Below are 17,051 nucleotides of genomic sequence, written 5' to 3' on the forward strand. Positions count from 1 at the left end.
GCAAATCAAAATTCTTGCTGGAATTTCCCGGTAAAGAAATTATCAAAAATGTTTGCCAGTAATGGACCAGACTCGCCAGAAACTAACCCTATACCTTTCACACAATAGCAGGCGTACATTTCAGGTTAGCAATCGCTGTTTTTGTGTCCAATAGAAAGTGAAGTTTCGCGCGTCATCTGCGCTAGCATTGTTCGCCTTCAATCGACTACCACAGCAACAGAAGATTTCGCGACTTGGAGGATTGAGTCTAACAACTTTCGACCAGCTTTTTGACTTCTCGGATCCCATCGTTCAGGCTGGGGCCGCTTTTCAGGTAAGTGTGTCGCCGATAATTTCTTTTGGTTCGCAGAGGTTGTCTCGTATAATTTACGCATAGATATCCTAAGGTAACTTGTATAAATTTATCTTTACATTTGAGGAATCGTTTATGACAACCACTGAAGCAGAATGCAGCAGGTACACCTGCAACTGAAATATTCATTCTAATGTAAACCCTATATAACTAAGGCTTCGGCCTAAATGTTTTGCTGTTCCGAACCATTGTGGATTAAAACAGAAGTTTGTGAACAAGTTCTTTTGAAAATTAACTTAAGCCCTCGACAAGTGTCATTTGTAAAATAACTTAAGTTCAAATCAAGTATTTTTTAATAAATTTATAAGTCAAGTCCCAGCCAAGTCATAGTTTGAGCAAGTCGATTTCAAGTCAACTGTTTGTCATAAGAATTAAGCATTAAACTATTAAAATTGGTAAAGGCTACTTGTCCGATTATGAGAAATAACTCAATTAACATATAGCAAATAAATTGTTTTATGTGTGTAAATTGAAATAACTTGCCCAATTTTAAGACAAAAATGCTTAATTAAAACGCTTCATTTCAACCCAAGTCATTTGTCCCAAAGACTTAAGTCAAGTCAAGTTAAGTCTTTTAAAAGCAAGATAAAAAACATTTCTTTTTTGCAATTGCTAATTTAAATTAGGTCATCTCGCGACGTTAACTGCTGTTACAGAAATTCTTTATTTGACAGTGAGAAACATAGAAACTTAATTTATTGGAGGTTATTTTTTGGTTTAACTTTCTTGCAGAATTCTTTGCTACAGAGTTTGCTTCTTAGAGAAAGGAGAGGAAAGAGACCAAGGCAGGCCAGTTTACGATATATGTCACACTATGTACGACTTATATATACTATTTATATTTGAGTTGTCACATATCGAAACTTTAGCGAATAATCCAATAAAATTTTCGCACACAAATTTATTTAACAACTTTGATTTAGCCCTTCTGAAGCTAATTTTGACCCACGATCACTGCTTACGTATCATTAGTACACCGAAAGTTATCGCAGACTCACCGAATTGGTCGATCAATAATGCAAGCAAGACAGATTAGAAATTCAACTGTAGCCTGCGGTGAGATTCGAACTCACGACCTCCGGCTTTAGCAAATAATTCACAATAAAAAACAGGCTAGTGTGACAATGCGGAAGACAACTAATCACTAAATACAGTGCCGAAAGCAGTTTCTTTATTTGTTAGAACGAGAGTTATTTGGCTACACAGTATTATCCCTAAAAGCAGAAATTAAGGTATACCTATAAAATGCGCCGGCAATTTATCGCTTTCTAACCTAAATATTTTAATACGTTATGCTTAATTGAGCAGCTTGTGGTTCTCGCAAGAGTGGTTTCGAACACCTCGATTGTCGACGCGTCCGCTAGAGGCATCATTACGCTCGTCAACTTTCTGGATTCACCTGACGATGACGTCATGGTAGTTGCAGGTATGACGTCATAGTAGTTACAGGTGTGACTAATGGATCCGATACGATACTGAAGTCTTTATCAGTGTACAAGAATTTGCTAATAACACGAAACCTTTCACAAGTGGATTCATATATTAATTCGAATAAATATAAAACAATGTTATTAAAACAGAAACAGCATCAGTGTAATTAAACATTATAAAAAAAAAAAATTCCCCCGATTTGAAATAGGTTGCCGAAACGTTGTTTAAGAATTACCATTACCAGAAGAGCTGTTTTTAATTAATATTACTATACCTGGTAGCAAGAGTTTATCTATAGATTCATTAATAAAAATATTTCAATTTGTATTTAAACAATTTAAAAACTTTTTTTACAGGACACATATAGTAATACTAGAACGTTGCTGTCGCAAGTGTTACGCATACTGTTTCAAACATAAACGTTCAATTAATATTCGTTCGAATGTAAAATCCAGTGGTACTTCAAAACAAACACTAACTAAACAAAGTGTTTGATGTGCGTTGACCAGCAAGTTATATTTCTGCAGCGGACTATTTGGCCAGTTTGGCCCACACCAGGGCCGGAGTGCCCGATGCCATTGTGACGTGTGGCGCCGTGGCCAAGCTACTGACTAAGCTGAACGACAAGAATGATCAAGTCCGACAGGCGGCGTCCCAAGCTCTTGGTGAGGAATAACTTTTGCACAAATGTGCGATAAATGTGCGATTATTTTAATTTCTTCACGTAGATATTTTTTTTTTCAAACTTCGTCGTTTTTTGGCTGAACTATGGCGAGTTGTTCGCTGCATCCAATATATAAAGGTACACAAGGATCGCAAGATGCACAAGGAACGCAATATGCAATATGCGATCCCTGTGTTGTGTACCTTACGATCCTTGCATACCTTGCGATCCTTGTGTACTTTAAGATCCTGTATATTTTAGATGCACCGGAATGGTTCGCTAATATGGGCGAAAACTAACGTCAATTCACGATTCAAAAAAAAAAACATTTTTTTTCAAAAACGAAAACAAATATAGGCGTCCCAGGCCCTTGGTGAGAAATATCTTTAGCGCAAATTTAAGAATATTTATATCGCCACTTATTGGCTGAACTTGAGCGAATTGTTATCTGGTATTGGCAAAAACTAACATCGATTTGCGATTCGATCATTGCCTGTTAAAAAGTTGCGCAGTTGATAAAGCTGAGTTTTTTAGACGATGGCCACAAAAGTCTATTATTTTTTTTTTCGTTTTTGAAACACACAACTTTGATTCCATCTGGGTAGGTATGGCTGCTTAATTAGTTCTTGAACTCTAGACAGAGTCGCTTCACTCAGTTGATATTGCTCGTTGAATATATATTCACAAACCTCAGTACACACGATAAAAAACACGGTGATTCTAGCCGCGGGTATAAAAGCCGTATAAAGTGGCCTGAATCACGAAACGCTAAAAACACTCGGTTTGGGTGTTGGTCACACCTCAGTGGACTCCGGTTACGTGAATAGCGAGGTAAAATTGGGCAATGCATTGTAATAATGCTTGATAAATGTCACAGACTTGAAACCGGACCTGGCCCGCGGGCTGTATGTTGCCTAGGTCTGCTTAAGACCGTTTTAAAGATTTTTATTATTCCCTTTTAGGATACCTTTCATTCAATCGGACGGCGAGCAGGGAGCTGATGACGTCATGTCGTGCCAGTGAGGGTTTGTACCAATCGTTGTGCGACAACCTTGGCGAGGACGGGCGCGTGGCTGACGAGTTTGTGGCCGAGTTTAAGCGGCAGAGCGCGGTCGGGCTTCCGATTGCAAAAGAACGCCAACGTAAGTCGTGTAAATGTGAACCTATTTGTAAAATGACTTAACTCCAAGTCAAGTTAAGTTTTTTGCAAAATATAGCAAGTTAAGCTCCATTAGGTCATTACTAAAGCAAGTTAATTCCAAGTCTTGTCATTCAAATGAAAAACGTTTAACTATATTAAAATTGGCAAAATTTTCAATTCTGGGCAATAACTCGACTAAGCAAACTGTTTTATGTTCAAACATTGAAATAAACAACTCAATTTTATGAAAAAAATGTTTGATGAAAACGCGTATTTCAATTTGGAAAGGCCAAAAAAGTTATTTCGATTGACTCACTACGGCCTGTTCGCAATAAGCAGGTTTTGCAGTATTTATTGGCTGGGCACGTAACACACCACGGTTTATTAGAACACGCAATGAATCCCGCCTTATGGCGAGAGTTGCGCTTATATACAGGCACAGGAATACGTCATAAAGATCGCACACAACAATACTTTACAACAGAGTATCATATATAAATAACTTTGCAGTATTCTGACAAAAAATTGATTGTTTTAAACCTGTTACCTTACCCTGTTTTATCGTCCCAAGTCCAGTCGAATATTTTAACGTTTTAACACAAAAGACACAGTTTTACAATGAAAACGGCGTACATTAAAAAGCCTTGAAAAGCCAAAACGGCGTACATTGAAAGCGTTCGGATGGGCTTACCGAAGTCAGTCGGCCTATATGACGTTTCAATACGAACTTGTATCATCTTCAGTTAATGTGTCACATCAACTGAAGATGATACAAGTTCGCATCGAAACGTCTTAATCAAGATGATGTCGATCAACTCAACCTTTTTGGATTGCAATTCATTATCAAATTTGCCTATAGTCATGTATTTTTTGCCGTTAGTTTTGCTATATACGTATAGTTATCCAAAAAAGGGTAAACAATTCTATAAAGCAAAACTTCATTTTTATTCCACTTTTTGTCCCCTTTTTTGGCGATGGAAATATGGTAGGCCTAATTTTAACTGGTTCATATTTATTATAGGACCATCGCGACCCCAGACCGCCCAGGCTAAAGGAAATCGACTAAATATAAACAGGTGAGAATTGTCTTTCCACATTTAAGAACTGATTTGAAGTGTTTAAAACAGTGTTTCGGAACATTTTTTGGCTTGCCGCACCCTACACAAATTATAAATATTACGCGACGCCCTTATTTTAGCTCAGCTTTTACGGTAACGTTACAATAGACGAGATTGAAACAACATTTCAAGTGTGCAACAAGCTTGAAAAAAAACTTTTCAATGTTTGCACTTTTATCGTACACAAAAAAATTGTATCAAGAAACTTACCAATAGAGCAAAAATTGGAATCCTACCGAATTTGAAATATCTCTCGGCAACCTTGAGCGTTAAAAATGGCACCCTAGAGCAGTGCTTCTTAAATCTCTAGATTTCATTCACCCTTGTATCATGATATGATAAAACTATCTCGTCTATATATAACAGCACAAAATGACTTAGGGTGTTTCGATTTTTGTTAAAATGAAGTCAAGCTAAGTTTTACCATTGTAAATCTATAATTTCTCGAGTCCAGGAATATAAAGCTGAAAAAGCACAAAACAAAGTCACCAAATTGTTGTAGTTATACTAGGGCTACCATATTTTTAGCACCCAAAAAGAGGACATTTTTTTGCCTGCAAGTAAAACGAAAATAGAATTGTTACGTTTGAGAAATACGTGCCATATCCACAACTGTTTTCAGCAGCGGCACCCTTTGTAATTTTCCTATGACTTGCACCCCTATACGAAAAGCAATTCGGAATTTGTAATAAAATATCACTGAGACAACTTGAAAATAGTGAAGTTGGTTGTCGGTCGCGCGAAGCGGGAAAAAAATTGGACTTAATTGGTTGAATTGGCGCTTAACTGTAAAATCAGGAGGCTTTTCGCAAAACATTTCGTCCCCCTGTTGCTAGCCTGTTATTCAATTATATAAAATATGGATAAAAAATAGTTCCAACGGTGGATGACTTTTATCGTTTATCTATAAGTTAGAAAAATTATAATTAAATAGGGCCGTTATACCTTCGATGATATGAAAACATGGAATGGCACTTAAAGAGACTTTGTGCTCAACAAAGTAAACAAAATTAGATAACAGAAGATTCGCAAATTTTTTTTGGTAGTTTTAATGTTAAAGTTGGCAAAAACAGAGTTTTTACAGCGCTGTAGGAGTGGTGTACAACCAAAACAAAAACGATACCATTAGAATCATAGCAAAAAATTTAAATATTAACTTAGTGCTCACCCCCATCTTTTGGTTGGTTCACCCCTGCAAAAATTTTATTCACCCTGGGGTGAACCATTCACTACTTTAAGAAACACTGCCCTAGAGTGTCGCGACACCCCGGTTGAGAATCACTGGTTTAAAGCAACAATCGAAAACCCAATTTCTTAATACGTGTTTCAGCAGGAAAAACCTACGAGCCCGCTCGATTTCGCCAGCCGCGAGACCAATTCCAACTAGAGCAGCAGGGCGTTGAAGATATTTTCTTGTCATTCCAACACCAACCTTCTCCAAGCAAAACATAATTAATGGCCATTTATAAAAGCTTTCATGGAATTTAGGCTTCTTTATGAAGAAAAAAATAAGTGAAAAAACAAAAAAATTGACAACCAAACAGGAATGCATGACGAATGCCTCTGATTGATGCATGAATATGATTTTGAAAAAAATATTTGAACATTTAAAAGCGACAATACCGGCCATAATGTTATTTTGCTGCTTTCTTGTTCATGGGTTCAAAAGCCTTAATTGAAATAAACATCATTTGCACCTTTTCATACTAAAACATATTTAGACTTTATATTGTTTTATGTATTCAGTTACATTCTGTAGGTTTAATGCTTTGTATATTTGTCTTGTAATATCATTTGCACATTTGCTTATGAAAAATATTCAGATTTTATATTGTTTTATGTATATTCATTCACCTTTTGTAGGTCTGTGTATGTGTCTAATGTCTGTATATGTGTCTAATTTTATGCTCTGTGTATGTGTTTAATGACTAAATTTTTTTACCATTCGCGCTGAAAATTGCTTGTTATTAACTTAGTTTATCGTGCTTTAAAGTTTCTTTTCTATTGACCGAAATTTTAGTTTTACCTGATAGTTATGCACCTTAAACATTTGCATCCTCGTTTATTCTGTTGCTGAGATGTCAAACGTTTTACCTAAGAGTGAAAAATCAAGGAAGTATTTTTTTATTTGTATAACCTACTAAAACATCCGTCCAATGATTACCTATATATTTCTATATTTTGTATGCCTATAGACGATACGATATAATGTGCCTTCCGTAAAAAATATTTGCAATTGTTAAAACTGTCTTCCTGTCTTCCTGTATGCATTTTATGTATGTTAGATTTTTACTATACTTTATACAGATTTTTTACGTCCCACAGTAACCACATTAAATAGGTCACGTTTTACTATGGCATCAAATTTTATGCAAACGAATAGGATTGTTTCAAATCCATAGTTACTTGTTTTTTAATTTGTTGTTACAATAATTTACAGGTGTTTAGTTGTTCGGGGTGCGTTATTGCGCATCCCACTGTGTTTAAAGCCGCAGTTTAAAATATTCTGTAAATAATTTATTGCAAGGTCGCAGGATCTAAATTTCTTTAAAAAGACATCTGTGTTACATTTTTGTCATTGTTTTGACTAATAGGAATAACGACATACAATGGACAATTATTTTTGTCACGATAATTATTTGTCTTAATCGTGGTGGTCATTTTTTATACTCACATTACTTTAACACAAACCACACTTATCTCGGAATCCTTATTTCATACTTGCTAATATGGTTACCGTTTATTATAACAATGCCTCTCTTCAATAATACTTTATTTACCTTACGCATTTCGTACAATATATAAATCCTTAAAAAATACAAAAAGTTGTGCATGTAGTCATATTGACCATGTCTGTCAAAGTCCCATTTATCTCCGAAGCTTGATAACCGCTATCGGGCGAGATCTAAAGTATTCATAACGGTTTTGTTTAGTTTCCTAACGGTTTGTTTTATCTGGCTAGATTCGGCCAGTTTTATATCCTTTTTGTGATCCGCCTTTCGAGCTCATATTATACCTCATTATAAATTTAAAGTATTCTGTTGTATAATTCAGGGGTCCGCAAATAGTTTTTTTTGCGCGACCCTAAAAAAAGTCCAAACATTTTCGCGATTAGTTTTATTGAATAGCTTTATTAAAACACCCCACAGCTGTATAGAACCTCTTAAACCGCGTCCATTTTCCCGTGCAGCTAATTAAAATAGCGTTTTTGTGTCTTTAAAGTTTGCGGAAATTTTCAATAACTTGATTAAGGACTGTATAGTTTACGTTGGTAAAGTTTGTAATATATTTTCACATTGTAAAGAAATGAAAGATTAAAAAAAAAAGAGTAATAAAAAATATTTACACGAATGGAACATCTTAGAAAGCTAAATAGATTCCAGCTAAGCTAAGAAGAGTCTGGTATTTCAGAAGGTATATTCAGTCTAAAATAGTGTTGGGGTGCAAGACCTCGTCAGAGTAACTGAACTTCAACCAAGTTTAGCATGAAATTTTACGAGGTTGGTGTATGTGCCGTGTGACAATAGCTCAAATTAAATAGGCAAGTAGAGTAACGAATACAGTTGTCCGACAAAAAGTAAATTGGTAGGATTTTAGACAAGTGCCGATAGAATTATACTGATTATTAAAAAGCTACATGCGAACGACTATTGTGCGTATAATATTTGTATTTGCTGACCCCTAATATAATTTACAAAACTCCATCGTTACAGAAAGCCTCGTTTAAATCTTAAGTCATATAAAAACCCGAGTGAAAAGTTATACTCTCTTCTTTACATGGTCAGCTGAGCGTTGCGAATGGAATATGACGCTTTATAGTAAAGTGGAAATTGGAAACTACAGGCGAAAGAGTGTATGGACGCTGTTGTTCACCACTTTACGATGTCCATATGTGTTTATTCTTTTTTCTTCCTAGCAGAGGTTTGTTTCTTAGTAGGTTTTTCGACCTCTAGCTATAGCCGACAGTGTTTTGATGCTCAAATTATAGTCAGATTTAATGTAAACCTCAAAGTGTCGTGGCCGCCAAATTTTAAGAACATGCAAATAAATAAAATTGTTTCCAGGATTTTCTGTAGCTATATCTCGATTATCTGTTAGGCGAAAAGTCAAATCTAAACCTGAGGATCTTAGCCGAGGTTACACAGAAAAGTTTCCACAAAGGCATTGGTGGCAGTGAAAACTGCATACATTTTTGGTACGCATTTGTAAAACATGTTTTTATTATTAAGATAGTGTTTAATGTTTAGTTAATACAATATGAACACTGTGTTTGTTGTCAGCCGACTGGTTTTCGGGTTAATTTAACTATTATCATTCCTTAGTAGGCCTACTTAAAAAAAGGTTGAAAAAATCTTTAATTATGCAGAACGATAAGCTAGTCGCAGATAAGACGTAACTTTTAAAATAAAAATTGTTAAACTCGCTCTTCAGCTGTTTTAAAAAACTGAAGCACTATTGTTTGGTGTTTTTTAATTGGTCAAGTCAAGATTTGATATGGAGAAAGAAACAGGCTTAAATGAAGACTCGTCTAAGAAGAAGGGACGTTATTACGTGGAGGAGGAATTTGCGCTGGAGGTCGGATGTTCGGGAGTTTCGTATTGGGTGAAGAGCAAACACGTGCTCCAACGCATATTCTGGGTCCTTTGCGTCTTAGGTGAGTTGAGTAAAAATGAGAACTGTCGTCGCTATTAAACTATGTTGGCTGAACAGTGTTAGTTATACGTCCGGAACGGCATAAAATTCCCAAAAATATCGAACGTAGGAAAGTGCAGCCTGGTAAAAACATTATCGCCTTGTTTATGTCTTACTTGTCATACGTATAGCCTTAACATGTGAAAATTATAACAGTTTTCAGTAAAATATATTCAATCAGACGAATAAATATTTAATGTAAAACCACTTCAAAATTTTGTATTGCGTATAACATTTAAAATCTTTGGCGGTTGATTTCAAAATCACCGTAAAAGTTGTTTGTTTAAAAAAATTATATTTTCTAGATTGCTGAAATAATACGTTACGTTCTAAATCTACTACCCTAAAACTCAGGCTAACGATAAGGGTCAAGGTCTGTAATGATTAGATGACGAACTAGGTAAAAAGGTTTTAATGACGCAATATTTGATTGGTTGTTTTTTTATTTTATTTTAATTACCCAAACCGAATGTAGCCTTTTTTCAAGTTGTATTATTTGGTTGCTGCCAAAGGGCTGCTGCCCAACTTTGATAGATCATCTCTGATACTTTAATGTTGTACAATAGCCTATATAAAAAGTAAAGGTTTATTGTCAAAATTTAATAGTCAATTCGGGTTAAGGAACCTCGGGCATTTAAAATACACAAAACGACTTTTTTTAGCCATGACGGGGGCTATGGTTCAGCAAGTAACTACACGAGTTATCACCTACTTCGAGTATGAATCAACTACAAGCGTTTCTCGGCAATTTATCAGTACAATTGCGTTTCCTGCTGTGACAATATGCAACAACAATAGGTAATTAGAATGTTTATTGGTATATAAGAGTCAGCTTGTAAATGTTGTTTGTATGTTTATTAGCTAATATGTTTTTTTCGTTTTGGGAGCAAATTAATCGCTCCTCTACATGTTAAACATTTAGTAGACCAGTGGTTCTTAACCGCCGGTCCGCGTCAACTTTTCTGCCGGTCCGCCAAATATATTACAATCTTAAATCTCAACTACAAAATGCAAGATGTTGAAGTCTGTTTGTCCATCAAATTTAGAACTTCGCCAGCTTCGTAGTTTGCAACATTGTGACGTAACACAGAGTTGGTCTACTTTGGACTTATCGTACGTCACAGTGCAAGTGTTGTGCCCAACTGTTTAAAAGTAGGCTACAACTTGAAAAAAAAGTAGGCTACAACAAGTGGTTAACTTTAGGACCAGTTGTATGTGAAAAACTTTAATAGAACCACGTATAACACGCATGATATCAAAGGGACAGCAGCAAATTGCTCATTGAATGGAAGTTTCCATTCTTTGTTTTTAAGTTGCATACTTTTGTCATATTTGCGTTTTGGGTTGATTGTGATTTTTGAAGGTCCACCGGTCCGCAAAATTTGTTTTAAAATTTCACCGGTCCGTAAGATAAAAAGGTTAAGAACCACTAATTTAGACAGTAACCCATTTTATACGTTTTTACAGTACTTTTAGGTCAAATTTGTTTTAAAAGACAAGAGTTTAGTTTGTAAAAGCAAAACACTTCAGCACCTTCTTCTTAAATGTATTTAGACTCCATTACAGTTTCATTTTTTAGACCGAAAACTAATGGTTTCTTATGTCTTCTTGTTATTTGACGACAATTCACGGCGTCAGCTCTAATAAGTCATGCCTACCCTGGCCCGCCGATGTAATTTATCCGGCCCGCCGCCTCTATGATAAATTAGCACGAGTCTATTTCACATACTTTTTGACTATTTTAACTACGTAATAGCAACAAATTTTCGCGCAGTTTGTTTACGTTTTGATGCTGCCTTTTCAAGTAGATCAGCGATTCTTTACTGTTGCGCCGTGGAAGGCTGCCAAGTGCGGAGTGCAAAATGGAAAAAGTATTAAAAAATGTTGGAAATATATTTTTTAACATTTTGCTATTTTCGGCAATGTAATAAAAACTTGCAAAAAATTTAAAAGAAATACCGGTATACCAAAAAAAAAATCGCGCTCGCTTCGCTCGCCAGGTGCATCTTGACTTCAAACAGTTAACAAACACTGAGCTAGATTACTTTAAATGTTTACGCGTTCCCTCAAAGTAGTTTTATTACACTTTTCATTCGCTTTGCGGCAACACTTTACTGCCTCTGCAAATGTAGTTATACACGTTTTAAAAAATATCCAAGGCCTGCCTGATTCACAGTTGTTCTAACATTTCAATAACAGAATCCTTAGTGATCATTTTATGCGGCCCGCAGAGACCTTTTTATGTTTGGTTTTGGAAAACCATAAAATGGCGGAACATAAGAGTTATAAACACACCGTGTTTGTCACAAACACAAACATTTTTCGTGCGAGCTGTTAAGAAAATCCATATTCGGTAAACTTAATATGATCAGATTCGTTCTTAAAATGATCAAATTACTTCTACAGGCTTTTCTCTTCGACTTCAACGGCTGAAAAGACGGCAATGCGAGCGCTCAACAAAGTAACAAACGCGAAACAGTTGGCTTTCGCCCGATTCGCGAATCTTTCGGTCGACCTCGAATCGCTTAATTTCTTCTCCAACATCAGCAACTTCACAGTCAGTTCCTTCTACGAGCAGAGGGGAATGCAGATGGTCGACCAAACGGTTCTGTTGAGCTGCTTGTGAGTTTGTGGCATACGTTAGGCGCATTTTGTTAGTATTGTAATGACTTAAGTTATTGTAATGACTGCACTTAAGTCACTGTTTTCAAATGACTTGACTTAAATATTTTAAACAAATGAGTTGAAAATTAAAGTGATATTAGAATACAAAAAAATTGGTTATTTGTCTTAATTGTTGCACATAAAACAATTTGATTTCTATAAGATGTGTCGTGCAGCCCCATAAATTTATAACACAGTTAGTCCAAAAGTATAGGCAGTAACAAAATTTGCCCTTTGAAAAACCGTTTTCAGCAGTAAAATGTGGCTGCATAACAACAATGTAGTCAATTTGTTGAGCTGGCGCCTTTTTCTAATTATATTAAAGATCACGATTGTTTTCTACGCCAGCTATTTTAATGCACCAGGCTACAATAGAACTGGAGGTAACAATAAACTGATTAATCATGTGACTTTTGTGAACAATAGGCTAAACCAGGTGTCGGGAACCTATGGCACGCGAGCCATATATGGCTCTTTTAAGGATATAATCTTGCTCGCAGATAAATCTAAGGTATATTACTTATTATCATGCTTTGAATAAAACTGCAATTGGCCATGACCCTATTTAACTGTATTTATTTTAATTTAAAACTAGTTTAAAGACAATTTTTCGTGCTTCGGGCGAATCCTTTGTCTTTTCGTGGCTTTTAACCGATTTAAAGAAATACTTTTGCACCCAAAAGGCCTTTTTCGTGCCATGGCACTCCGTAATCAAAGTTGAAAACAAATGTTCATAGCTTCCTTAGCTGATCAAAAGGTTCCCGACCCCTGGACTATACGCTGCCAATATAGCCCTAGTACACGCTCAGCTGAGCGCAGCTGTAGAGTAAACGGGTTTTAGAGCCAAATTTGTGCAGCTTCGGTCCCATGCCCTGCAACGCGGCAAACTTTACACCTGTGCTGACGAGTAAGGGCAAATGCTACACATTCAACGCGGATAGAAACACCTTGCTGAATCAAACTTCAGGCGGCTTAGGAAACGGTCTCGTCGTTATTCTGAACGCACAGCATTGGGAGTATACCGAGGAACCGTTATATGGCAACCAAGAAGCCGGCATTATGTTTCAGGTAATTAGCCTATGTTCTCCCTATATGCTCATTATCTGTAGTGGTTTTTGCCAAGTTGTTTTATAATGTCGGGTGTAGCTGTAGGTTACTCCTTTCAAGTGGACGTTACTTAAAAACGACACATTACAATTGGAGCTAAATGAAGAGAGAAAATCATTATTATCATGATAAAAACTGTATGATTTTTATATGCTGCAAGCAATATTTAAGTAGCCGCCAGTTTATATAATGTATATGGTTTCGTAAAAAATATGAAAACACGCGCACGACCTTTTTTTGCTTGAACCGAATTTGTTTTAGTAAACTTTACTCCGCTGTATTCTGTAGGTCCACGACCAGTACGAAACACCTTGGGTAGACAAGTATGGAGTATCTGTACCAATTGGGAGCAAAGGTTACGGCATTCTCGAGCGCAAAGACTTCGAAGTGATGTACAAACCGTGGGGACAGTGTGATCCCGAAAACCAGAAGAGCCTGATCTACTTCTCCAACTATTCCCTCACGACTTGCATGCTAGGTAACTGCTATAGGAAATCGATCAAATTAAGACCAAAGGCTTTTTTATATAATTCAAACAAGACGAGTGTCCGATATTTCAAATTTTATTGAAATACCGCTACCCGATAAATTGTGCGAAAATATCGCGGTCTTAATCTATACTAATGCTCAAAGCATCAAAAATAGATGAAATCGGAATATTAAGACGTATTTTTTGTAGGTTGTTCGGCCATGTTTTCCTTTTCAGTTACCACCGCCATTTGTTAACTTACAGGCTTTAATTTGCCTTTCATAGTACAACCGCTATTTTGATTCGCAAATCGGGGCTGAAATGAAAGGTTAATTCGGCATCAGAGTGGCACCGCTATCACCTAGTATCGGACGAGTACCGATACTACCACTTGGCAGGATCGGGTATCGCTAATGCTAAATTATAGGTATCAACTTAGTTAATGATTAAACTAAATGGGAAATACCGTTAATAAGAAATGTATTACAGAGACATACGATAGACCTCTATTATAAACTTTCTACAAAATATTATTTCTTCTATAGCCTAAAGAAAAAAGGCAAATTGTATTTTTTTACAACGTTTACGTTTATGTTCGAAAATCCAGTTTTACTTTCAATATTAATCGCTTTTTACAATGACTGTTGTACACTCTTACAATTAATCATTATGATAGAAGAAACAAGTTTATAGTTGATAGGGATATCTTAATTGAAAAAGTATAAAAAAAAACAACAATTTTCGACTAGAATGCTACACGGCGCAAGTGATCAAAGAGTGCGGGTGCCGAACTTTTGAGCAGTACTGGGCAAAGAACTTCGCACCCGAGTGCTCCATAAATCAACACTACAACTGCAGCTCACCTGTCATGTCGAGAATACTACGCGAGGTGCTTGAATAAACGCCAACCATGTAATTAAGCCAGTAGTTCCCAAACTGTGAGCCATGATCCAGTAGTGGCCCACAAGACTAATTTTAGGTGGCCATAGAGCTGTTTGATAATATTGCAATTAAATATGTTTTATTTCAGTAAAATAATTGTTAGCATATATAAAACTATATAGAAACGAGGCTATTTTCCATATTTTTGGCTATTTGTGAACTATTTACGTAAATCTCACGACTTATGCTGGTTTTGCTACCTAGTTAGCACGGCAGTTTACCTTATATTCAGTTTGTATAGTCATAGAGATATTTAATTACAAAGTGAAAATGAACCGGAATTAAAAAGGATTTTTGGGATGTTGTTAGAATCAATGCATTTATTGAGAATTTGTCCGACTATGTAGGCGTAAATTGCAGACAGGCAATTTTGCCATATGTAGGCTACATCAGCCAGGTTGATATATCTTATTTTGATGATAATAAAAAAAAAAAAAAAAAAAAAATTAAGCCACGGAATAAAAAAGCTTGGGAAACCAATGGCGTAAGCCAAGAGTCTCTTTTTTGTATAAAAAACAACTTGTTGTACGTGAAACCAAGCGGTTCGCATACTCCTGTAACAGGCCTGTGCAATATAAACGCATGTTTTCTTCTGATTAACGTCAATAGAACGATGTTTCAGTTTCACCCAATTGGCAAACCTTCCTGTTATTTCCAGTATTCTCCGGACATTTGCAACTGCACGCTTCCCTGCTCATTTTCCGAGTTCCCGATTCGGATGTCCTACTCCTACGTGCCCATGAAGGAAACCAAAGAATTTTACGTTGTACGTATCGGTTTGAGCTAATGACGGTTAGAATTAATCTGACGCAGGTTCTCTGCTATTTACTACAACAGCATATATCGTTTGCATTAAAATATATTGTAGCAAAGTTAACTACTGGTAGTTTGGTAGCCTACTACATTAATTTAGAGACTCAAAATCTTACACTTTAGACTTTTTATATATTCCCGAGGCTGTTTCATAGGTGTGAATCGAGTTTGAATGACGCTGGTACCAAGACATTAGCTCGACAACAATAACTATATGCCTACACATGTATGACTTTAAAAGTATAATCACATGGTTGATTTACAAGTCGAAACGTTTATGTTTACGCTGTAGTTTATGTTTAGAATACTTATCAACTGCCGGAAAACTTTATCAACGAGAACATTCTCTCATTGGACGTATCGTTCGAGGAAATTGGATACTCGAAGGAGGTTCAATCGAAAAAAGTCGATGAGACCGGTTTGCTGAGTGATGTTGGTAAGCATTAAAGTTATCTGTAAAAACAGATTATAGTGTCAGCTTTTTGTTAAAAGCGGTGACCACGTGTGAAAAAACATAAAATGTGCTATCTAATTATTCTAATTAATGCAGTATATATTAATCAGCGCTTGTATGCAATCTTGCTTGTTCTATAAGTCCCTATAATGATGGAAAATACAGAATTCACACGAAACTCAAGAACTACAGGCACATGCATCAGTCAAAATGCTTGTAACAGACCATTGCATTTCATTTTGGCGTTTTAATAGGTGGACAGCTTGGTCTATGGGTGGGAATGAGCTTTGTGACTTTGGTCGAGTTCCTCCAATACTTTGTGGTTCGAATCGTCACCTTTTTCAAAAAGCCGGCCAAAAAATCGAGAAGCAAATCTGAAAAAGACCCGACGGCGCTGTCTACACGCCCTGCTTGGTCGGTTACAACAACTGGATATTAGGTCAAACTAAAAACGCAAGCATTATGATGCTTAGTGTCTGATTGAGTTTTATTGTTCTTGTTTCCGTGCAGGGCCTTAACTTTAACCACCGGTTCAGTGCAACGGGGCCCACAACAAGAAGGCCCCGCATTGCTAGATAATTATACGATATGAATGGTAAAACATATGATAACTTGTTAATATTTTATTCAGAAATTAGTCTACACATAAAATCTTTTTGGGAGATAAAATAATCTTAATCTAAGAAAATTATCTTCATTCAGTATTATGTAACACTTCATTCAGTATTATTTAACATTAAGGCGAAGTTACGGCCCTGATTCGTTTTTATTTATTTGGTTGATAAAATGTTTTTGTGCTACCAAATCGAAAAATGACACGTAATAGTATACTTGTTCTTGCTTTTTCAGGTTTGTTTTGTTGTTCATTTACAGGTGTTATTTGTCCAAAGATTTTCTTTATTAACGTTGATTTTGTTTTTAATATACTGTACCTGTTATTTTAGCTTGGAATGATTCCTTACAAAGTCGTTTCACGCAGGCCAGAGTCAGTCCCGCAGTAACCTGCCTATTTGCGTAACAAACGGCATCCTTTAAGCAGCCCATTAAAGTTCTTATAAAAATTCAGACATTTGAATGGCTGCAAATACAATGTGGTGTTTCAATAAAAAAGCTTTACAAAAAATGTTTTCTATTTCTCATGCTCTTAATCGTTGCAGAATAATTAGCCTAGTGACCCTGACTACCACAGTTCAAGTTAAATTAA

The 17,051-nt window shown here is 36.1% G+C and overlaps 2 protein-coding genes across 2 annotated transcripts in view; both read left to right on the top strand.

The window, feature by feature from the left end:
• LOC146146781 (ankyrin and armadillo repeat-containing protein-like) overlaps positions 1-7,557 on the top strand; it is a 37,749-nt gene extending 30,192 nt beyond the window's left edge. The window contains exons 27-32 of the mRNA XM_083386362.1: positions 155-313; positions 1,661-1,778; positions 2,311-2,448; positions 3,410-3,589; positions 4,610-4,664; positions 6,037-7,557. Coding sequence (XP_083242488.1) covers positions 155-313; positions 1,661-1,778; positions 2,311-2,448; positions 3,410-3,589; positions 4,610-4,664; positions 6,037-6,109 — 723 coding nt within the window. The 3' untranslated portion in view covers positions 6,110-7,557. The remainder of the gene's footprint in view (positions 1-154; positions 314-1,660; positions 1,779-2,310; positions 2,449-3,409; positions 3,590-4,609; positions 4,665-6,036) is intronic.
• Positions 7,558-9,142: 1,585 nt separating this feature from the next.
• LOC146146783 (acid-sensing ion channel 1-like) lies at positions 9,143-16,520 on the top strand. Its single transcript, XM_083387809.1, has 9 exons — positions 9,143-9,360; positions 10,061-10,196; positions 11,805-12,020; positions 12,920-13,130; positions 13,458-13,647; positions 14,388-14,527; positions 15,239-15,346; positions 15,697-15,829; positions 16,102-16,520. The coding sequence occupies exons 1-9, from the start codon at positions 9,201-9,203 to the stop codon at positions 16,284-16,286; spliced, it is 1,479 nt and encodes a 492-aa protein (XP_083243935.1). The 5' UTR covers positions 9,143-9,200; the 3' UTR covers positions 16,287-16,520.
• Positions 16,521-17,051: the final 531 nt, after the last annotated feature.

This window comes from Ascidiella aspersa, chromosome 4 (assembly GCF_963924565.1).
Source record: "Ascidiella aspersa chromosome 4, kaAscAspe10.2, whole genome shotgun sequence".
In the NCBI taxonomy this organism is placed as follows: Eukaryota; Metazoa; Chordata; class Ascidiacea; order Phlebobranchia; family Ascidiidae; genus Ascidiella; species Ascidiella aspersa.